Source organism: Melanostigma gelatinosum (genome assembly GCF_949748355.1).
Source record: "Melanostigma gelatinosum genome assembly, chromosome: 3".
NCBI classification, from domain to species: domain Eukaryota; kingdom Metazoa; phylum Chordata; class Actinopteri; order Perciformes; family Zoarcidae; genus Melanostigma; species Melanostigma gelatinosum.
In genome coordinates, this window is record NC_136636.1 from 4,289,617 (window position 1) to 4,313,291 (window position 23,675).

The 23,675-nt window shown below is 42.8% G+C and overlaps 1 protein-coding gene across 5 annotated transcripts; it reads right to left on the reverse strand.

The window, feature by feature from the left end:
• Positions 1-2,278: 2,278 nt before the first annotated feature.
• On the reverse strand, positions 2,279-12,723 carry ccdc66 (coiled-coil domain containing 66). Of its 5 annotated transcripts, none has more exons than XM_079266016.1 (21): positions 12,588-12,723; positions 11,756-11,814; positions 11,277-11,299; positions 10,913-11,158; positions 10,598-10,823; positions 10,351-10,465; positions 9,869-9,963; positions 9,161-9,210; positions 8,785-8,877; positions 8,470-8,604; positions 7,883-8,142; positions 7,441-7,525; positions 7,209-7,367; positions 7,022-7,100; positions 6,122-6,196; positions 5,460-5,727; positions 4,651-4,879; positions 4,494-4,546; positions 3,911-4,116; positions 3,421-3,551; positions 2,279-3,108 (listed from the first exon to the last, which is right to left on the reverse strand). In XM_079266016.1, the coding sequence occupies exons 1-21, from the start codon at positions 12,596-12,598 to the stop codon at positions 3,007-3,009; spliced, it is 2,700 nt and encodes an 899-aa protein (XP_079122142.1). In that variant the 5' UTR covers positions 12,599-12,723; the 3' UTR covers positions 2,279-3,006. The 5 variants fall into 5 exon arrangements, with proteins under 5 accessions (XP_079122142.1, XP_079122141.1, XP_079122144.1 ...); XM_079266015.1 differs by having other exon boundaries at positions 5,460-5,724; positions 10,913-11,161; XM_079266018.1 differs by having other exon boundaries at positions 3,911-4,041; positions 10,913-11,161.
• Positions 12,724-23,675: the final 10,952 nt, after the last annotated feature.

A 23,675-nucleotide genomic window follows, 5' to 3' on the forward strand; every position in this document is an offset into this window, starting at 1 on the left:
ATGTGTGCTTACGCATACATGGAATTTGTCTCCGGTTTCCACTCCGGTCTCAATGTACAAACACAAATTTACAATAAACAAGAAAAATATATGTATAAAGAATCAAAAGGCAGCAAAAAAAGTAGAACGGATGTAGGTATAAACATTTAGCTATAATACAAGTATACGTATAATGACACTGATGTGTTCAAGTGACTTGTTTTGTCTGATCAAAAGTCCAAAACCAAAACTTTATAACTACACAGGACTAAAAAATACCAACAACTATTTACATTTCAGATGTCGGAACCATTGACTTTTGAACCAGACATGACTTCTGTTGAATGACTAATCAATTGTTTCAGCTCGAGTGCTCAAAGTCTTTATTTACTCCAGTAAACTCCTTTACTCGAGAAAAGCCTCTTTTGCTAATGGCTAGCTAATTTTAAATATAACTTGTGTTTTAAAACCTGTTTAGTTCCGTTCGTCTTTGCTGCTGTTTGACCACGAACAAGTGGCCACAACTAAAGTTACACTCACCATGATCACCTTTGACAAAAGATGTTTAGTTGTACAAATTGAAGGGTTAATAGAGCGCTGCAGGAATGAGGCCTAAAACCTGGATATGATTCACCATTTTTGAAAGTCAATTTGTTTTTTAAAATGTGTTTTTGGTTCGATGACTAAAATAAGGTCTGTGGTTAAAACGAGCTGAAGAGATTTTAAAATGTTCGATATAAAATAATTCCACAGTTGAATTTTGAAGCTTTAAAAAAAGACGGTTGCTAACAAGTGGCTAAATGAGACGAGTCCGTTAGCGTTTTGTTTCTGGCGATTAGATTCACGCTTCAAAAAAGTCGATAATAAAAGTGGTGATTATTTGTGAAGATTATCTTGAACATAACGTGTAAGAATCATAAACCTTTGTTTGCCACAGAGTTCATTTTCAGAGATGACACAGAAAGCAATAGTTTTGTCGAGGGAAGCAGTGACACCCTAACTTCCGGGTTGTCCTATTAAACTCGGTCATCTGCAGCTCTTTTTAAACCCGCTGAACATCACAGGTGTGCGGGTACTCTGGTTGATTACACCTCTTCTCAGGACTTTGTGGATGTTCAGACTCATTTAGTGACGTCTTCCTGAGTTTCATGTTGGCTTCATTGAACCTGTTAAAGTGGGATAAATTACACCTTTATCCCTCTTAGTGGAAGATGAAGATTTGTGACATCAATTCCCATCAAAGCTGCGGCCCACTATCCACCTGATCACAGGTGTGATCATCCAGGGTAACTGAAAACACCTGTGAGGGTTTAAGTGGTTAAACGGGGTTCTGGATATCAGTAAAGTTAGTGTGAGATCTGCATGAGGTGTGTGTGTGTGAGTGAGACTGGAAAAGGTGCTCAAGAACTAAAGCAACACAGATCATGACACATCACGGCTCATCGCAGTTTATTAACGTATATGTTTAATTATGTTAATTTGTTGTCAATGTCAGCTTTCTCGTCTGTTTCAAGATCTCAGCTGTTAACAAGGTGAGTTCAACGTTTTTATTATTCATTTAGATGATTCACAAAATAAAACAATGACAAACTATCTTAACTTCTCCTGCTGGAGATAAAGAACAAACTGTGGCTTTCAAAGTTGACCTGTGTTCATCAATCAATCTAAATGTATTGAAGACCAACAGTTTGAATGGAGTTTTGAAACATGTTTTATCTTAACAGTGTCAGCTGTGGGAAATTCAGGGATCAGGCAGTTGCCAAAATACAATAGATCAAAATGAAGCACAATTGTAAGAAATAGATTGTAAAAGTTGTAGGTACACGACATTATTTCATTAGCAATAAATAAAAAATACAATAAAACCAGAAAAACTCCACAATAAAGAAGCACAAAGAAACATGGAGCTCCTCGGCCAGCAGGAAGCTGAAGAAACGAACAAACTCGTATATCATTAATGATTTAAAGAAGCGCTGAACTCGTCTGCAGGGACAATAATTTAAAAAAAGTTGAACTATACCTGTTTGATACAGTGTCATTGTTATGGAAAGTGCATTCAAAACAGAATTTTAAGATACAATCTTCACATAACATGATAGTAAAACCGCATAAATCCAGTTAGTGACAAATAAACATGTAATAAACATGTTTGTCCTATGATGATCTTGATGTGAGGTAGAACTGATCGAGCAGAGTTAAAGAAAACAATGAGGCGTTAGAAGTTAACACTTTTATTCCAGACACGTTTCTATGTTTTAACAGCAGGTGTGGTGTAACAGTTCACTGTTACCATGTTTAGCTGCCCATCACAGTCGAAGGTTCGAGTAAATATAACCCAAACCGGCTCAAATAGAAGTGGATTGTCTCCCCTTAGGCTGTCATTAAAAAAAAAAAATCAACACGAGCTTAATTAAAATTAGTATCAGTAAAAATGCATTGTAGAGTTAACATTGTTTGCGGTAACACAAACAGAACATTTGCACAAACAACACACCTTGTGCTCAGTCGTGTGTTTTGTGAAAATAACAGACCCCCCCCCCCCAAAAAAGAATCTGGTGATCCATTTTTTAAGTGATATATATATATCACACACACACTACACCTTGTGTTAAGAATACATGGAGAAATTAAAAATCACCTGGAAGAAGATACGTAGTCCTATTTAGAACTCGGGGTGTTGGTGCACTTCGGCCTCTTGTGGCCAGAATGAGTATTACAACAACAACGAGGAAACTATTTATATGAGTTATAAAACTGGATCACCGGATTCTTTCTCTCTCTCTCTCAGGGCTTCTGTTATTTACTGGTAATAAAACGATCACTTCTGCCTCCCGACTCAAGAGCATCCGTCACATTCACTCTGATACAATCAGCTTCACTTTGAAAACTCCCAAAATCTCACATTGAACATTCAGTCTCAGAGTGTTGGACGACTGAACGAGCTCCTGTTTGTGTTTAATGTTCTCCATGACGGCTGGTCCAAACACCGTCAGCGTACACGTACACACACGGAGCAGGGGTCAGAGGTCACTTGCGGTGCGTTGCCGTGGGCAGCCGGTGCTCATTGTCAGGACGCTTCAGCAGAGGATTCAGATCCGTCTCCAGCTCCCTCTGCTTCTGTAATAAACCCTGAAAACACACACACACACACACACGACTAAACGTGATGATATCTCAGCATCTGCTGCTTCCATTTCACCATGTTTTGTTTCTCACAAGTCCCCCAGTTTTAGGAGAGTTGTACTAAATACCATAACAACACACCGGTAATAACAGTTATTATTGACACGAATTTAATGACTGTTTACAATCATAAAACGGCAAATCTTTACATCGGAAAAGCTGCTACCAGAATGTCTGTCTGTCTGTCTGACCTGCCGTAGCTGGGCCAGGCCTCTGAGGATCTCCTGCTGTGTGTGTGTGTGTGTGTGTGTGTGTTACCTGCCGTAGCTGGGCCAGGCCTCGGAGGATCTCCTGCTGTCGGTGTGTCTGTGTGTTACGCAGCGGTTCAGAGTGGAGGAGTCGATGTGAGGGAGCAGCAGGAGGAGACGCTGAGCTCTGAGGAGGAGCTTCTGACGAGGAGAAGAATTAACAGAATAGTTTACTCTCAGTATATAAAGCAGACGTCGTGCCGTTTCCTCTTATTGTAGTGTGACTGTTGTTACTGGTGGGTTCTCTGTATGCATCTATTGAAAGGAAGATGAATCCCTCTTTTGAAAATCCTAAAGTTGACAATTTGAGGAGCTGATATTAGAGAATATTTGGTTATTGTGTTCAAAAACAAATTAATGGATTATCTAAATAGTTTACATCAATTAAATCTACCAGTTAATATTTCCAGCAGCATAAGTTCACTCACTGTAATCAGGCAGCATTTTCTGTTGATCGACTAACTGACGAATCAACTGATCGGTGTGTGTGTGTGTGTCACCTGTGTGTTTTGGCAGTGGGGGGGTGTCAGCAGGTTCCAGTGGATCCATGTTGAAGACTTCATCAGTCCGGACGTAAGGAATGAACTCCGGAGGGGCGGAGGAGGAAGGTGCCTGCTGAGGAGAGCGCCCCCTGGAGGAGACGACGACGCGAGACATCGAAACAGAGGAGTGAGCTAAACGTAGATTCACTTCACCGTCAATGGAGCTGCTGAGTGGACAGGTTTTTATATTTAAACAGTAATGAAACGTTTTACTTCTTCCTAACGTCACACAGATAACTGCCTGCATTTAAAGGAGTTACAGCTGCTCGTTCTTCCTGCTTTGTTTCACTTAAGACGGTTCAATGAATGTAGAAGGATGCATGATTTTATTGTGAAAAACGTTGTAGTGTAATATGCAACAGAGAAACACAGAGCCAAGTTCTCATTTTAATGTATATCATCTAACAATCACTTTGTAAATAACACTGACTTGATTTGACTTTTTCATCAATGCTGGTCATTTTCAGGTTGAAACTCTTCCTGTTTTGTTTTTATAAAGGGGATCTGGGGTTGAACAGGAAGTGCAGTCAGAGCTGTTCACCTTTCAGTGTTGACTGCTGCTAAGAGGCCGAGTCCTCTGGAAACATTCTCCACCTGGAACAATAAAGGTGTGTGTCAAGAGTGGTAAAGTTTTAGATTAAATACAATTTAAGACAAAAGCAGCCATCAAAATGTAGTATGAGGGTCTACAGTCTCACCCTCATGGTGGGACTGGTTCTGGTCTGTGAGGGGTTGGAGCAGAGACAAGGCTCCTCGTGAGGAGGAGGAGGAGGAGGAGGAGGAGGAGGGGGGGGGTCGGTCCTGGACAGACAAGTCCTCTCCTGCAGAGCGAGGAGGTCAGCCTGCCTCCTCTGTCGACTCTCCTGTCTGTTCCTCTGCAGAGGGGCCGGGTAACGATCCGAGGCCGGAACGAACCGACGGCTGGGCCTGGAAGAGACAGGTACAGGTACAGGGGGGTCAGAGTCAATACTGCTGGAGGAACAGGGTACAGGGGGGTCAGAGTCAATACTGCTGGAGGAACAGGGTACAGGGGGGTCAGAGTCAATACTGCTGGAGGAACAGGGTACAGGGGGGTCAGAGTCAATACTGCTGGAAGAGACAGGTACAGGTACAGGGGGGTCAGAGTCAATACTGCTGGAGGAACAGGGTACAGGGGGGTCAGAGTCAATACTGCTGGAGGAACAGGGTACAGGGGGGTCAGAGTCAATACTGCTGGAAGAACAGGGTACAGGGGGGTCAGAGTCAATACTGACCGGGTTGAGCTCTTAATTCTTGAAGACATGACAGAGGTTGTGGGAGAGATTTTGGATTTCTTAATTAGGCATTTCAAACTTGAAAGGACTGAATGAGGAACTAGATCTGCTCTTTACCTTCTATATCATGAAACATGAGCGCAGATCATTAATTTATATTTATTTTATTATTTTGAATCAACATCCAGGAGGATCCTGTTGTATTCAGGTGTGATGACTTCAGACATAAATGTGAGACTTGTGTGTGTTTCTACCTCTGTGTGTTCCACTCCGGCCTCCTCTTGTCCATCCTGCTCTTATCTGTCCTGGCAAATGCTTCATATGGGCCTCCTCTTCCTCCTCCTCTTCTTCCTCCTCCTCCTGCTGCTGCTGCTGGCAGACAGATGTTCTCCTTGCCGGTTCTCACCGCTCGTTTCCTGATGTTTGGAGGAGCAGCAGAGAGAGGAGGAGGAGGAGGAGGAGGTGTCTGATACTGTACGGGGACGTCAGGAGTCTGAACTCTGAGCGGTAGAGAGGGAGCTGCTTCCACACACACACACACACACACACACACACACACACACAGAGAAAAGATATGCTGTTTAAGGATTTTCAACATCCACATTCAGTTATCAAATATTAAAACCACATCTTTGTGACGCTGCTTTGATAAAATAATCTGAAAAATACAGATCTGATCAGAGTGGGAACGCAGCAACTTAAGGAAAAAGGTTTAAGTCTTAAAAAAATGTAAATTAAAAGAGTTACATGACAGTATCTTTACAAAAACAACCTGGAGACACGAGAGTGGAAACGCATCATCCTCACATGTAAACGGTGTTTTGAAAAACAGACGGCTCAGTGTGGATACTACCGTTTCCCAGAGTCGTACTCTTATTGGCAGTAACAGTATTTGTAGCAGTCATAGTTGAGTTACCCGTCTGTGCAGCGGCGTCTTTGTTCGGGGAGGATGAACTGTTGACTTCCTCCTCCAAACACTCGCTCTGCCTGGCTGCACACAAACAGAGTGATCATTAAAACCAAGGTCTTCATCACACCTGTTGTTTAGTCAGCAATAAGAGTTCCAGTGGTGCAAAGTAACTAAGCACCATTTCCATTTCATGCAACTAACAACTTTATATCGTAATTTTGCACACAATTTGAAAAATGTATAAAATACAAAGTCGTCACAGTGACAGCCATTGGTTTGTGGACTGACGGACGTTTTGAAGCCATCGTCATCTTGGATTAAGACCGTCGCCATGTTTGTTTTTTTTCGCAACCAATGAACAGAGGTTACCATATTTAGAATGCAGAGTAGTGACGTAGAGACGTCTTATACGTTTCTGGTAGCAGTAGTGACCTGTCAATCACAGTAAGCCCCGCCCTAAAGCATCCCCTGCTTTATGGTCTATTTGACTCTAAATGGACCATAATGTACTAAATGAACATCATGCTGTATTGAAGAAGACTTGAAACTAGAGATTGAGACATAAACTCATGTTTACAATGTTTAGTGAGGGAATAAATCAAGAGAGAAGTAGAGTCATTTTCTCATGGTTCATTCTCAATAAGTACTTTTACTTTTGATACTTTACTTAAGTAGAATTGTAAATACAGTACATTAACTTTCTTACATTATTGATATTTGACATTGTTGTATTGGCACTTTTACTTCAGCAAAGGATCTTTGTACTTCTTCCACCACTGCAGAGTTTGATTGACAGCTTTCACACCCTGAGAATGTGTTTCAGTTTTATCGTAGTGCAATTATTTGTATTTGTATTGCAGTAATATTGCAGTAATATTGCAGTAGTACTACAGGAGCTCTGCTCACCGCTGGTCTCCAGCGTCTCCTGCTGTCTTCCGCCGTCGTCGTCGTGTGTTGTCTTTTGCTGCTCCGCCTGGTTGTTCGACTGCAAATACACACAGAAGTCAAACGCTGATGCAGCTAAATCATCAGACCGTAATAACTTCGTTGTGGATAAAACGACTGAGGAATCGTGCCCTGTTTGTGTTCTGACCTTCTGCTTCTCCCTCACTGTGTCCTGCCTGTACCGTCTCTCCAGCATCTCTCTCTCCAGCGCCAGCCTCCTCTCTTCCTCCTCCAACTCCTCCCTCCTCCTCGCCTCCTCTCTCCTCCTCTGCAGCCGACGCTCCTCCACCTGGGCCTCGATTGCTCGCTGTGGGGGGACGGGAAAATATTCAGGAAGTGATAAAACCTCACTGCATTCCTCCTCATCTTCCTCCTCCTACCTGGTGCTCCAGCTGCTTGAGCCTCCTCCTGTCTCTCTCTTCTATCTGGGCGGGGTCCAGCAGGGCGGTCATAGTCCTCAGATGGCTGGAAGTAAACGGGAGAACAAAGATCACTAAACATTTACTGGTAAACATTTGGAGCGAGCCTGGTTCAGGACCTCCGACTCACTGCCCACATCCTCGATTTGTTCGGAAACTCAAATTTTGAAGGTTGGATTAATTCCAGAAAAATACCAAAAGTGGGACAAAGTAACCGAGTTTCAGCCACAGACTGTCTCGTTGTGACGTCAACCATTGGTTTGTAAACTGCCGTTTTTGAAGCCTCGAGTTCGGCACTTTGGTCGTCACTACCTTGTTTTGTTGCAACCAGTGAACAGAAGTTAACATATTTGGACTGAGGAGGAGTGACGTAGAGCCGCCGTATACGTCTCCTCCCTCCTACCTGGCTCTGGTCGGGTGTCCGCTGGTTGTATCTACGCTGGCTCTCCCCACACTCTCTGCTCCACAGCTGCTGCCGGCCTCCCAGACCAGGGACAGGCTGGACGAGGGCTCCCACTCCCCTCGCTCAGAGACAATGGACGGAGCTGGAGGTGGAGCTGGAGGAGCTGGAGGAGCTGGAGGTGGAGCTGGAGGAGCTGCAGTCTGGACTGGAGGTCGTCTCAAAGAGTCAAAGTGTGTCACCCAGAGCTCGTGGTCCACCGTCTGCAGAGACACGTTCAAACAGTAATGAAGCTGAAACACAGTGAAACATTAACACGTCTCTACTGTACCTGTCTCTACTGTACCTGGCTCTGGTCTCTACTGGGTCTCTACTGTACCTGGCTCTGGTCTCTACTGTACCTGTCTCTACTGTACCTGGCTCTGGTCTCTACTGTACCTGGCTCTGGTCTCTACTGGGTCTCTACTGTACCTGGCTCTGGTCTCTACTGGGTCTCTACTGTACCTGGCTCTGGTCTCTACTGTACCTGGTCTCTACTGTACCTGGTCTCTACTGTACCTGGTCTCTACTGTACCTGGCCTCTACTGTACCTGGCTCTGCAGCAGCTTCTCTCGTCTCCTGCGTTCACTGGTCTCCTCTCTCTGCTGGTCCAGCTCCTCCAGCCAGCGTCTCCTCTGCTCTTCTCTCCTCTCGGCACTCAGCAGCTCCTCCATCGGCGTGACCTCCTGAAGAGACGACGCAGCTGTTTTTAAAGGACCACGACACCCAGAGCAACATTTAAATGTCACTGACATTCATTTATTTTTGGGGTTCTAATGTCTCTAATGTCACATGTCAAAGACAACCTGGCAACCCGCTCTGGCTGCAGTGTGCAGATATGCTGCTCAGTGGGACAAAGACTTTACCCCGAGTCTGAGGCTGGATCTGATGGCTGCATGCTGATCTCTGTGGCTGACGGAGCTCTGAACTGAGAACACACTCTCTGTGTCCTCCTCGGCCTCACACACACACACACACACACACACACACACACACAGATTGTGAAATATAGAATAGAAAGTAAATGTGTTTCCAGTCTTTCTCAACGTTGGACTTTGCTGGGTGCCAGGATTAATAAACCTGATATATTTTACTGAATATGTCAGTGAACATATTTTGTTAAATATATAAACTCATTCATTTTGTTTTGCTTCAGATGATGGCGTTAAAATATATACAAATGTGTTAAACAACCCCAACAAAGTGAAACCCTAGAGATAGAAGGTGAAATATCTGCCGTACCTGGAGTCTGCCAGGAGCCGAGCACTGCTGCTTCAACGCCACTTGCTCATCTAACACACACACACACACACACACAGAGCAACACAGTGTGGGATTATACATTTAGAATAAGTTATGGTTGTGAATGATCTGGATTGATCCATTACCTAAGACTGGGAAACAGATATTGTGATACGAGACTAGATATAGTCTTGGATGTAGGATAATAAGGTTTTAAAAGCTTCATTACAGTAAAGTGATGTAATTGAAAACATATAAAGTAGTCATTATATCCACATTGATTATTTATCAAAAAAATGGAATTGTTTAATAATTTAGTAAAAGCACTAATAGTTCAGGATTGTTGTTATATCGATGGAGGTATTTATAAATTTAGAATCCGGGCCTCAAATCAAAGAACCATTAAAGTATTTATCTCAAACATTTAATAATTGTAACTGAATTATTATTGTCTTACTTTGAAAGGCATTTTTAAGAGCTGAAAGCACAAAAACTCAGTTAATCTGCGTCGTCGGGACCGTGCGGCTGTGGCTTAGACATAATTGAACTGATCAACCCTCCAACTGTCATTACATTCTTGCTCAAAACCAAAAGAGTGATTGATCTTTGTGCAGCTAAACCAAAACAAGGAGCTAAAAGACTACAACACTTAGTAAAATGTCTATAATTCTATAACTGATCTAAATACTGGAGTTTGTGTGTGTTCACCTAGTTCACTCCTCCACAGAGCCTTCTTGGCATCGATGGCCGCTCTGCTTTCCGACTGTCGCTCCTCCAGCCAGCTGAACGGACATCCAGACAACCTGAACGACAGCAGCGGCGCTCTGCATTTAACCGCCATTGTTTAGAAATACAGATTTCTAAAAACACATCAGCGCACGAGGGGAGCCGCACTAATACTGCTTAAAGGTCTTGAAGAGTAAAACCAAAAGGGTGAATTGTGAAACTAAACATCTCACCAGAAAACATAATTTTATTGTTTGCTGAAGAGGAAACAATGTTTATTTTGTCCTCATATCGTTCCTGACGTGCTTATTAAACAGCAAAAACATGAAGAAGTGGAGTACAGGCCTGGTCTTACCACAGTTTGACCGTATTTATGGTGATCTAAGAAGAGAAGCTTGACCTGAACATTTACTGTTGTCAACTAAATAGATATTTCAATGTCTTCTTCGTGGGTTGCTCCTCACCTGTTGTCTTTATCCTGTGATCTTCCACTTGTATCAGTTCCTCCTCTATCTTCCTCCTTCATCTCTCCTCCTCCATTCATTGAGGAGCCAGCTTCTTTTAAGTCTGTTTGATTTACTAGAGAAGAAAAAGACATGAAGTTGTACATTATATTGCCTAAGAGGGACGGTCCAGTGTCTGATGCTGTTGTGTTTGTTCCCTCTGTGCTGTAGCCGCCATCACCACTAACACAACCATCACTACCAGTACCCTGAGTCTGGTGGTCCTCTGGTGGGTGTGGACCAACGCTGCAGGCCTGGACTGTGTGGAGGATCTTCTGCAGCTGCTCATTGGTCACACGCACCACGCTGTCCTCCGGTTCTGTTAGTCCCTCCTTTCCAGCTGCTCGTGTCCCGCCGTTCTGAGGCCGTCCTGTTGTCCCGTCGGTCCTCAGGGAGCCGACGGTAGCGCCGTGTTTGTGTCTGTCGGACTTCACCTGCAAGAAAACACACAAATTAAAGGCAGAGCCGATAAACGTGCTGTGAAGAGTAAAGCAGAAAAAAGGTCACGCTGTGTGACACTTACCTTGGCCACAACTTTGACGCTTAGTCCTTTGTGATGCTCGTGTGTCTTGGATGATGTCACAGTGCTGCTCCTACCCCCAGTGGTGTTGGAGGTGAAGGAGGCGGCTGCTCCTCCTGCCTTGCTCTTGGTTTCTTTGTGCCTCCCTGCCTGCTGCTGGCCGGCTGGACGCTCCTCTCTCTGCACCTCCTCCGCACAGGACGGCTGTCTGGAGCTCAGGACGTTAGCCGCTCTGGGCCTGGAGGACGGCTGCTGAGATCGAGTTTAATCAGATGAGACGGCATTATCCTTCCAGCGTTGTTGTTAATTGTAAACATAAACTTGCGCTGTATACTTCATTATGTTGTACTGTAAGGAGGATTCCTACCTTTGCTGGATTCTTCTCCACGCCTGCAGTGGAAGAAAGACGTGACAGTAAGGAGTCATGAATATTACATTACACACACACACACATTCATGTTCACTAAAACCTCTGTGGGTCTAACATAAGGCAAAGCAAACAACTTAAGTGTGAACGTGAACACCAGCCAACAGTTTTAAGATATTTATTAATGCCCTGCGTGGATATGAGGGGTGAATGTTGTCATAATAGCAATTAGTAAAACTAAACACATTACAAACTGAAACACAGTTTAACATAAAACAGCACACTAAAGTCAAAACTGTTGTCAAATTGTCACTTGTTAATTTCTGGTATTTAACAAACTGATCAACTTCATTTTCTGCAAAGATTAGTTTAATACCTTTTTTTTTAAACTAAGTGAACATAAGGAGGGAACAAGAAAAGCACATAAGTGAGCGAGTGTCTCTGGAAAACTCAAGATTATAAGAGCAGAAAGTTCTCACCACGACTCAGTAGAATCAACTTGGGTTTTCCATTTTCAAGTTCAAACAGCAGGCCGTCTCTGTTCACGAACAGGGAAATACAACATGAAAGCAGTAAGCAGACCGACAAATGTAAATAACAATGTTTTCAACTGTCCTGTGTTTTTATTGTGGTTATAATTTAATGCTGTCTTGCTGAAAATATAATTTCCTAAACGAATGAACTAAAGTGAACAGACAGGTCTGTGAATTAGTGCTGAGTAAGGGCCGAGTTAGTCCCGAGTCAGTGCTGAGCTGAACAGAAACTGGAAAGTCACAGATTTCAGTCTTTTAACAGCTGGAATATTTGTTTATTTACAAAGTCTCAGTCAGACGTAATTTAATAAATATTCCAGCAATAAGTGGCCCAGTGTGTGGGAGTTTCCTTCAAAGTATCTGTCTGCACCTCCATACCTACAGAGCCCAGGAATACAAATTGTCAAATCATATTTAAGTTGCTTTTGGAGTATTATGTAACTGCTTGTGTTACATTGGCTGATATCGTCTCATATCAATTGCAGGCCTGAAATGAATCAAATCGAAAAACGTGGCAGACTTGGTGATATCAGCAAATATATTATTGTTGTCGAAAGAAGTAATATAATATTGCGTCATGATGAAACTTGTGATTTACATTTACATACGTGCACTCTGCACTTTTGATCAGCAATGTTGCATGTTTGACGTAAAGCGTTTTGTTTGGTCGTAAAAAATAAAACCCTGTGCATTTCACTGCGACACATTCGGTCAGTGTGTTAGCCTAGCTAGTAGCTAACTAACGGAATTTAAAAAAGATGAACGAAAAGAAACTCACCCGAGATTCATGCTGACAAAAAAGAGGTTTACCGTAAAGGCGGAACGTTTACCGAAAACCTTATAAAGACAGAAATAGATGGTTAATAAATAATTTAAGATTTAATAAAAGCGCTTCAGACCAGCTCAGAGCTGACCGCTCTGCCAGTTCCTGGTTTGTTTAAACTGTGTACGTCCGTTGCTGACAACGACCAAGAACGACCTCACCGATTGGTTTATTATTTTACATTGTAAAAGTAACAGCCAATCAAACGCCACCATTTTTGACGTTTACGTTCGACAATGCTGCATTTGGGGTGACTGGGAATTTATTTGAAAACAAAATATAACGATTAATTACCTACTACTTCGTTGACGATCACAATAGCTAATATACGTATATGTTATATACTTAAATGTATTAACATATATAGGGGCTATTAATTTACATTAATGTGGACAATGTGCTTATGTTTAAATGTCTGCTTTGCCATTTCCTACCCTAGTGTAGCTCATGAATCTTTCCATGTTTTGTGGTTATTTACATGTTATGGTAATTACGTAGACTTTACTTGTGAGTTATTGGCACACTAATGTCATTACTTGTTAGTTGTATGACACTATTTCAGTTGGTCCATCAGTGGTGGTCTCGTGTTTACTAATATACGTAGAAGTTTTTTGGTAATAACTTGTAGTTATTACCTTTTTATAACATTTAAATAACTAGTATTAGTTAGTCATGGCTGCTAAGTAGAGTATGTTACTTTCTTTCGATAATCTAATTAGCAAAACAGGAAGGAGAAGGAGAAGAGGAGAAGAAGAGTTATTAGAGAGCTGCAGAACCACCACCAGCCTGTAGATGGCGCCAACGCGGCGTGATCATGTAAATGAGTGTAAAAAACAAACAGGCTGCGTTAGCCTCCTGGATGTTTCTTTTTTTTCCGCCGTTAACGAGTCTGGATACCGAGGACCGACATCCATGCACCTCTCCGGCTGCCTGAAGCACAACAAGCATCACCGTGACCGCCGTTATTATCAGCTCAGCGTCCACCGGACGATCCTGAAGGTTTGTTGTTATTGTGATAGCTCCGACTGCGTAACGTCAAACCGTGATGTTAGCTATCTAAGCTAGCGTTAGCATGCGAGGCTACCTAAACGTCTCGAACTAACGTCAGTGTTTTCCATCAGTGACGAGCAGCAGATAAAAGAAGAAAGGTGGGGGATTTTAAAGCGAGATCAGTTTTAACATTTATTATAATCATCTGATTTAAAGACTAGCTGACTTAGCCACAGCTAGCGTGTTGTCAAGCTAAGGTCAAGAAGCTGGCCAGTCTGACAGCTAAGCTAACCAGCTAACGGCTAACTAACATGGTACCCAGGTGTCTATAAACGTGTTGTGTGGCAGCTATAGACACACCGCTAACCTTACACCAGGTAACACTAACAGCAACACTGTGACCAGGGTGACATTGGAGGATGGGCCGGTAACGTTATCACGATTTAGAGGTGGGTTCTTAAAAGTTTAATTAGCTTGAAGTTAGCTCGGTTTGATTGCTTTTATTAGGTTTCATGAGCTGACCACGCTGCTATGTGTCAATACAACGGATGCAGTCATTGCCTCATCATGCAGCTCTATAATTACCATGATTGTAAATAAACAAACGGACACTGGTCTCTTCTCTGGACTGTCTCACTGGTGGCTTCATAGACAGGTAGGTGGATGGATAGGTAGGTAGGTGGATGGATTATGGTACAGGTAAATAAAATAACAGAGTAAAAATATTAAATATCAAATGCACAATATATACAATGAAATAGAATAATATTAAATGAACTAACTAAACAGTAGTGCAAAGATTTAACCAAACAACAAACAAACAACAGAGTAATGGTGTTATAGTTGTGATTGATTTGACCAGAGAGGTGATTCATTGTACATGTCTTATTGCAGTGAATGTGACGTTTGTTTTGTTGTATTTTTGGCCTATATGCGCTGCTGAATATCCTGGTGGAAACAACCAGTCTTTCCTCTTGTCATCTACACCAGATTTATTGTGATTGTATGAAAGTATTGTCAACATTAGAGAGGAAAGAAAGCGAGACTTCCTCTCTGTCTGCCTGGTTTCTCTCGACATCAGTGGATGTCAAGAGCAATTACATGATAACGTAGCCCTAGTTTGTGCCTTTCTCTTGTTCGAATCCTCAACTCTTCTATCTGTCTGGAGTTATGTTCGGATAACATTTTCTTTGGTCACGAAAAATGCAGTGCTTGAGGATTTATAAAGATGCAGTGTTTGTGTATCAATTGTAAAGTATTTTAAGTGTTTTGGTCACATTTGGAGACCTGATCTGTTTAGAAAGGTGAACATTTGTGCTGATTCTGTTTCGGTGTATTCGATTAGTGCGATGGACCAGAAATCACAACTGTTCGAAGACATTGTGATGTAAATTAAATTTCCCTTATACCTCTATTATCTATTCATCATGCAGGATAACCACCGCTTCACCCGGCTTTATCTTAAGTAAGGTGCTCGGAGCTCAAACTGATAGAACAGATATCCGCACACTTAAATCTCTGCAGAGAACACTTTATTTTTTAGCTTTCGGTCTTAAAGGACCTTCATCATAGCGTTCGTGGTTCAGGGACATACCTCTACCACTCATCATCCCTTTATCACCTCAACAAAGTGGAGAAAAAAACAAAATCCTTTTCCAAACTCTCAGCTCTTTCTCCTGCGGTGCCTTCTGCAGAACGTAAACAAACCTCAGCCAGGCTCGCCGTCTGCACCGATAACACCAGACTATAAATATGAAAATGATGTGTGACAAAGTTCTGTCGGCAGTATAATTTAGACTAAAGTCTATAATTTGATAATTTAGCCGTTTCCAGGCAAACAAACAACATCTGGAGCGCTTCGACTCAAAAGATGGAGTCCTCCATTCAGTCTAAAGCAAGCGCCGAAGAAAAGCTTTGGTTTGAATGGAGAAAGACTTGTAGGTTAGCTGGCTAACTTTGGGCTTACGGCTGGTGAAGGACTGATGTCAGTAATCAATACAAGGTCCTGTTACATATGAAATGAGCTGAAATGGTTTATTAATAACTCCCAGTGTCGTCTGTTTTACTCATCCTCCATCAGAGCAGCGCTGAGGAACATGAGGTGACCTGATGAGTAGAAAGTCTTTATCGAGGAAATCCGATGACGGTGTCGCATAAATGGAAAATATTCCCACCGTGAAGTAATGACAAAAGGAAGACCAGTATGTGTTGAAAAGTCATATTTTATTCACACACATCAGTCACACAGAGTTAAGTTCAACATGTTTATACACTCAATCCAACACAGCAGCTCAGCTTCAGTCCTGCTTATTATATACTTTATTATATTTCTACCATGTTGCTACGTTAAAGTCGAGATCAAACGGGGAAAATGCCTTTTAAACACCTTTTAGATTAAATCCCCAGTCAAATGGTGCACCTATCGTCATTTTTACTACAGTCCAATATTTTTTCCTGCAGAGCGCGAGTCCGCGGTTGGAATATTGATTCCGACAATCGGACATGCAGCAAGCAGACATCTTGATGCTGTTAGCTTTAATTCAATGTCTGGATGTCTGGGACAAATCACCACCTCTGTTGCCAACATGTGCAGCATATTTTCGATGACGTCGGCTGTAAAAGGGTCTACATGCCTCCTTATTATTATTTTTCACTTCTCTATTTATCTGCACCTATTTCTGTCTTTGTGATGCTGTATCATTATTTAATTTCCCCTCTGGATCAATAAAGGCTCATCTTATGTTAAAGTCCTTTGCAGAGATAATACTGTTCAGTTTGGATTCACGCTGTCAGAGAGGTATTCATTTAACTCTACGTGTATTACTGAGCTTGTGGTTTAGTGAGGTGTTGAACTGGACTGTGTTTTATCATTTTAATATTTTGCACAAAATCAAAAAATGAACGACCATGAGAGGAAAACACGGTTATACCAACACCAACGTCTTGATGGTTGTTTTGACGGTTCGGAGGTTTCCTCGTCTCTCTGCGATTGATAGGACGGGTTGTTCTTCTGGTTCGGTGTGTGTGTTGTGTGTGTGTGTGTGTGTGTTGTGTGTGTGTCGCTCAGCAGCTGTTGATGCGTGTCAGGGTACACGGGCAGCAGCTGCATGTGTGTTTTTATGTTTTCCTGGTCGTAGTTTGTGTTTTTTGGGACTGACCGATGTGTTCGGGGTTTCTCTCCCACGGGGCTGCATGATACAGAGAAAGAGCCGGATCTCTTTTCCTTCCCTGCCTCCTCGTGTATCCTTTCTTTAATCGCTTCCTCTGTCTTCCTCAGCTCCTCCTTTCCTTCATTACTTCTTTCTTTCCTTCCCTCGCTTTTATTTCATCCATCATCTCTTCCCATCATGCTTTTCTTTCTTTCTTACCTTCACTTCCTTTCATCCCCTACTCCATATTCCTTAATGGTCTCCTTCATTTCGTCTTTCCTTCCTTCATCTTCATCCTCAGTTCCTTCACAACCTTTTACTTTACCACCTCCTGTCCCTCCTTCTTTCATTACTTCCTTCTCCGCCTCATTTTTTTCCATTGCTCCACGGCCTAATTGATTATCTGTCACACTTGAACCGAGGTCTCTATCTTCTGCTCATCTAATTTACTTGGTGAGTGTGTGTGTGTGTGTGCGTCTCTGAGTGTGTGTGTCTGTGTGTGCGTCAGCAGTAGCTACCTCCAGCCCTTATTTAGCATCATTTATCCTGGTTATGCTACACTTCACTAATGCAACCACTCAGCAGTAACACACACACAAAAGATGCTGAAGACACAAAAGACGTGAAGGTGATGAAGATGATGATGTCTTGGCTCTTGCTCCTGACTTGTCTCGTTTAGTGCAACTGACAGTCCAAAACCCAAAGACATTGCATTTATTGAAATGTTTAAACAGAAGAAATCTGACTTTCACACATGAGAAGCTGAAACTATACAATTCTTTCACAGGTTTTGCTTTAAAAAGATATTTAAATATTTAATACATGAGCTCAGAATTGTTGCTCAGAAAATAATGTTCTGACGATCGACTACTCGACTCGTTTTTGGAGCCTAGCTTCAGAATATATCTGGTTTTAACAGTACGGTACATGTCCATTACGCCCACTGAATTTAGGTATTCGGCACTTGATTGTTACACGCGTGACTTCTTCATGTAGTATGTAGGACGTTTTCCTCACAGTCCATGTGTGTCCAGAATCGTACGTTTGTGTTCCCTCTTCAGATCCGAGCGGCTTATCTTGGTCCTCAATCATTGATTAGGAGGCCAAAGAAAGCAGCCTGGACCACCTCCTCCTCCTCCTCCTCCTCCTCCTCCTCCTCCTCGGATCCACATGCAGTAACTATTTTCCATTCGTAAAGCTCCTGATGTAAATGTGGTTACCGGTAATAGATGTAGTGTTGATCAACACAGTCAGCTACATGTTAACATGCAGCAATGTACTCGTCACCATTCTCATTCTTAGTCCCGCCCCCACAAAGTTGTGATTGGTTGCTTCATAGAGCTGCAAACGCGTGTCTTTCGGTTTGATTAAAGTCATTGATCTTTAAGAATACTGTTATTCTAAAGTATTGCTTGTGTTGTTATTGATTAAAACGCATCTTCCAAAAGGTTTGGTGTGTTTTATGCGTGCACAAACTGCAACAAATATCCGAATATTGAAAATCAAATACCAGCCCAACGAACGTATACTCAGGTCCTGCCCTATCCAGCCGTTCACATCTGCGGTCATCACTACCCAGAGTTCCCAGTATGGGGCCAGTGTGGGTTAGAGATGTTGTTGCTTCTCGAGTGAATTTGCGCTCGTTTGTGAATGTGGTTGACCTCTGACAGATTATAATCTGATTACCTCAGGTTGGATTAAAAGCAGGTGGAAAGAGTATCTTTGTTGATTGTCAGCACTGTTTGGTCAACCGTGAGAGATAAGTGTTTGCCGGGTGAGAAAGAACCTTTTGCAACTCACTGTGTCGTGTTTGATGGAGCAGAATAGTCACTTTGAAACGATTTATGTCAGTAATTGATGAATCTATCACGTAAACAAGTGAGCATTCGCTGGTGAGCATTCACTGATGCTCTCTGAGTCGCACCGCTCTGCGTTTCTGTTGCTCGCACTAAATGAGGAGTTTAATCACATTGTGAGTTTGTGAAATGGTGTTCGGCATTTCCCATTAGTTTGAATGTTTTATCGACGAAATTGAAACATTGATTCATTGGAAAAGTATACGTAGATTAATCTAAGGAACAATCTGGAGCTTTTTCCATTCCGTACAAGGTTTTTAGCATTTATTTTATGGACTTTGTCTCCGCTGGACAGTTTGAACCGAGTGACTAGAAGCTTTAAAGGAAAGAGTTTGGTGGGATTACATTTTTTCTTTTTTTTAAGTCTTTTGCTGGACTCAAACCAGAGATGTTTTAGTTACCGTATGTGGTTTGTGTCTCAATTCAGTTCAGACATTTCTCCTGTTTTCTCCCCGACGTTTGCCTCCAAGTCCCAGGATTCGGTTCAGAAGAAACGATTCTTCACTTTGATTCTGTTTGATGTTCTTTCAAACCTCACGGTGTGAAATGGACTTGAATAGAGATACGTAGTTCTATGTAGTGGGGCTGCAAAATAGTAATACTTAAAGCTAAACGGCGCTGAAGTACAAAGGAGTCAGTGGGATGAAGCTAAATCGGATAAGTTTAGGTATCGGGGCCAATCTGTGCATATTTGAATGGATCGTTATGGGCCTCATAATGAGGACGGTTTTTTAATCACAGTTCTATACTCGGAAGTCAAACTTTTTTTTTTTTGCTTCATGTGCCACTGAGCAACTTTCATAGGAATGAACAGGGTGCCGCCTCCAACGCTGTATCTAGTTATATTTATACATCCACGGCTCGTACAGCGCTTACACCTGAGAAGAATTATTTGGAAGCCTGCAGAATGTCCTCCAAAGTCTTCTGACAAACCAGACAGTGATATGCAATAAAGAGATGAGCGCTCCTTCCCTTCTAACTACCAGGCTGACAACGGCTCCTGCAGATGACAAACGTACTGCAAATCCTCAGTAACCCTGTCGATTCAACACTCGTGCAACTCAATGCCGAACTACCCTCTTCTACTCTTAGACGTCCCTGGAAGTGCTTAATGGGCTCTATCTGTGACTTACTGAAGGACAGAAGGATTCCCTCACACACACACACACACACACACACACAGACGGTCAGGCAGTCAGAAATAGCAGCATAATCGGTCTGTTGGTGTTATCGAGCCGTAGTGAGCCCACAGCTTTGTCACAGTGATGGATGATGATGTAAGATCTGCTCGCACAGAGATCCTCTAAGCTGATTGGCTGGCTGCTCAGGTTATTCACCACACCTGGCAGGGGTTTGTTTGTCTGTTTGTCTGTTTGTTTGGACCGCGACCACCTGCACGGCGTCCTGCAGTGTTTCAAACAGACAGAGAAGACATCAGACAGACTTGTCTTTGATGCACAGCAGAAGTGATGCAAAGAGGTCAACTTATTCCTAAAGTGAATCTCTGAACACCTTTTTTTGCAGCCCGGAAGCAAACTGGATGCTCCGAATTACTGATCTACCAAACATCAAATCCACACGCCACAATTACATATTTACAGAGCTCACAAAACCACACAATACCAAAGCAGCCCACAGCCTTATCACAGACTACAGAATGACTGCATTTGTAATATTTCGTTCCGTTTATTCAATGTTGACATAAGAAAAAGCCAGCCACGCTGTCGGGGGCACTCACACATTTACAACTTTTCATTTATTTCCTATATTGTTATCAGGATTAGAAATGCTGGAATGTGATGGTTGATTATTTATTTATCTCTCCCTCCCTGACTCAAACCTCTTGTTTTCTTCAAACAAGAGGTGTGTGTGTGTGTGTGTGTGTGTGTGTGTGTGTGTGTGTGTGTGTGTGTGTGTGTGTGTGTGTGTGTGTGTGTGTGTGTGTGTGTGTGTGTGTGTGTGTGTGTGTGTGTGTGTGTGTGTGGTTGATGTTAGAAGTTGTGGATCATCTGCGTGATTTCACGGAATCCCAGAACAGATGTGACCTAATGTTTCTTGTTCGCTGTAACTTTAGAATTCATAGCTCGTGGGAAACACTGTTTACTGTGTGCGTGTGCGTGTGTGCACGTGTGTGTGTGCGCACCAGCCTGCATCTGGGGCCCAGGCTCGGTCATGCTTGGATCGTGACCCGAGATCAGAGAGCTAGATGTTGGATTTCCATGGTGGCTGAATGCGTGCGGCGTGCTGTGAGACGTCGTGATCGCTGCCTGCGGTGTGGGCTCCGTGCCAGTGTGTGTTTCTGCACAACAGGGACCGTGTGGCTGGAGGCCTTCCTCCTTCATGACATGTTGGAGGTTTGAGGTTTTCAAGGTTTTTCAGGGAGCGTCTCGTGTCTGCAGATCCTCATGTGAGCAGCTCACTCGTAGTCAAATCAATGAGAGAATTGAGCGTTCTATTGAAAAATACGTTTATTTCTATCGTAAATGATGACGGAAAAACAGCACATTTGAGAAGCTGGAACCAGCAACTGTTCTGCTCAACTGATTATCAAAATAGTTGCAGATGTATTTTCCTTCAATCAATGAATTGGCTTCGATAAACGACACCGGTGCTAATGCTAGAATAAATGTATTGTAAGGCTCTTTAACCTTCAGGGAGAATGAGCAACGGCCACATATTTAATGAGCGAGGAGATTGTTTAAACATCGCGTAGTCACGACATTGATCACGAGAGGCGACTGATTGATCAATGACATCGTCTGTTCATCAGAGCAGCCAGGTGGAAAAAATACAACCTTTTGGGTTTGTGCAAAGTTGAGACAAACGATGCAATCGGTCACGATCAGGTGGAGATGTTTGAGGAAAAATACGAATCTTCACCGCAGATCGAACACATGGCCGAAGGTATTTTGACGTTTGTATTGATCAGATCAGCTGGGCTTTATAAACACTATTTAGGAGAAACTCTGCATTTCTAAAGGAACCAGGACATTTTACACCATTAATATCACATTTTATTTTACGCTGTATTTCTCAGCTGAACACGGTTCATTAAATCGACGACCTGTGACGTTGTCTTGTGTGAAGTATAAAAGTTCGTAGAACTGTCTCGGCGTGTCTGAACCGTATGGAGGTTGTGTTTACCGTTACTCCGTTATTTTGAGCCCACATCGTGATCTCATCAGCGAGCGTCGTGCCTCGCTGCTGCTTTGACATTGACCTGATGATGCCTCAGTTCAGACACACACGCACACACACATATGAGCAGGCTGTGACGTCATTCATGGGTCTTCCAATCCTCTTCTTCTTCTTTTGTTCCTCCCACTTTTTCGTCTCATGTCTTCAGGCAGGCGATGATGAGTCATTTTGGGGCGGCTTCGAGGTGCATGATGGGAGAGGTGGGGGGGGGGGGATTTGAGAAAAGGAAAGAGGAGAGGAGGAAAAACAAACAAACAGGAAAACTATAGACTACAGTATGTGGACACCTGAACACTTCATCCATATGTGACGGATGAACATTATTCCAAACCCGCGGTCATTAATCTGCAGCCTTAAGATTTATCTGCAATGAAAACGGATGCGACCAAACCAGGAGACACTGGTGTCCACTGTCCACATACGTTTGTCCATCTGCATTAATGTATGTGGTGTCGGTCACCAGGACACCATCAGTGTAAATCAGATTTATACGTCTCTGCTTTTTGTTTGGAGAAGTCTCTGCGTTGAACCAGATTGTGTGATTTCAAGTTGTTCAGGAAACCTTTTGATGAATTTCAAAGACACGACCGTCATCTCGTGCGTACATTTTAACATCATAAACCTCAAATACAAAAAATGTTTTACTTGTTCCCCGAAATGAATTCACATTGTTTTAGAACCGAGCTCCGTTACATTTGTGTTTGATGTGGCCGTCGTCGTAAAACAAAAGTGGCATTGTTATCGTCTCCGGTGTCATCGTTTCAAATGCTAATCATTCATTCCTGTGGTTTCTATTGGAGCTGTTCCTCAGAAACAGATGATTTAATTCTGGTTGTGTTGGTTGGTGCCTGTGGACTGAGGAACAATAGATCTCATTTACTGACCATGTTTCTACATCAGCAGAGAGCTGGCAGGACATCTGTGGACGTTACAACAACAGCGTGGACTTCATTACAGTTGTCAGAGCTGTTGTTGTGTGCTGAGCCAGCACACGGTGTGACATCGTGTGTCAGGGTTTGTCTGTCAGCTCATAGTTTTGGGGTTTACGTTGGCTGCTGACTTCGTCATTGAGGTGCACCAAAAAAGATTCACTGCAACCTTTTTGGCGCCGCAGTAAGTTGCCTTTTTTCGGTGAGTTCCCGAACTCGATGGTCATTTCTGAATACATTATGGAATAAAGGTGCAGGTCAGTGTTCATGTTATTTTGACAGCTACTTTAGGTTTAGTCGTAAAAATGGTTTAAAGAAGAATATGCAGCTACTTAGTTTTCGTCACTTTTTAAGTCCAGTTTGAATCGGGACAAAGACGGGTGTAACAAGCACAGCAGCATTTTTAGTTCACGACAAAGAGAGACAAATCGTTCTCTTCATTTTTAATGACGTGTGTTTTAAAGGTTGTGATGACGGGGGTGTGGTTCAACATGTGCACAGAGACAGACTTGCGTACGATGTGATCGACAGTGGTTCTGATTACCAGAGTCCCTTTAGAAGACCTCTCATCGTACTGCAGCAAGGTCCGTTCAAGCCTGGTTCTGGTTCTGCCCGCTGGAGTCTGAGCTGAAGGAGTTTCTGGTGAACCTGAATGATTTCATCAGATTTTTACCAGAGTCCGACCCGGTGGCACCGATGACGAGCATTAAGAATAACTTCAAACAGAGACTTCAGTATTACGTTTTCATAACCAGTTCAAAGTTCCTCACACTAACTGTAGACGCATGTTAAACTCACCGTGGTATTATTTCCTCTCTCCACAGGAAGTGGTGATTCTGCCTTCCTGACAACGCTGCCCCCCCCCCCCCCCCCCCCCCAGTCCTGATTGGGTCTCGGTGCTGCCGGCGGTGGATTGGAGCA

What these genes read in the sequence shown, in the direction of transcription:
- ccdc66 (XM_079266014.1), bottom strand. An exon ending in GAACCAGTCCCACCATGAGG is followed by an intron (nt 4,547 to 4,650) that starts GTGAGACTGTAG and finishes TTATTGTTCCAG; the next exon opens with GTGGAGAATGTTTCCAGAGG. An exon ending in CCCACTGCCAAAACACACAG is followed by an intron (nt 3,552 to 3,910) that starts GTGACACACACA and finishes TCTCCTCGTCAG; the next exon opens with AAGCTCCTCCTCAGAGCTCA.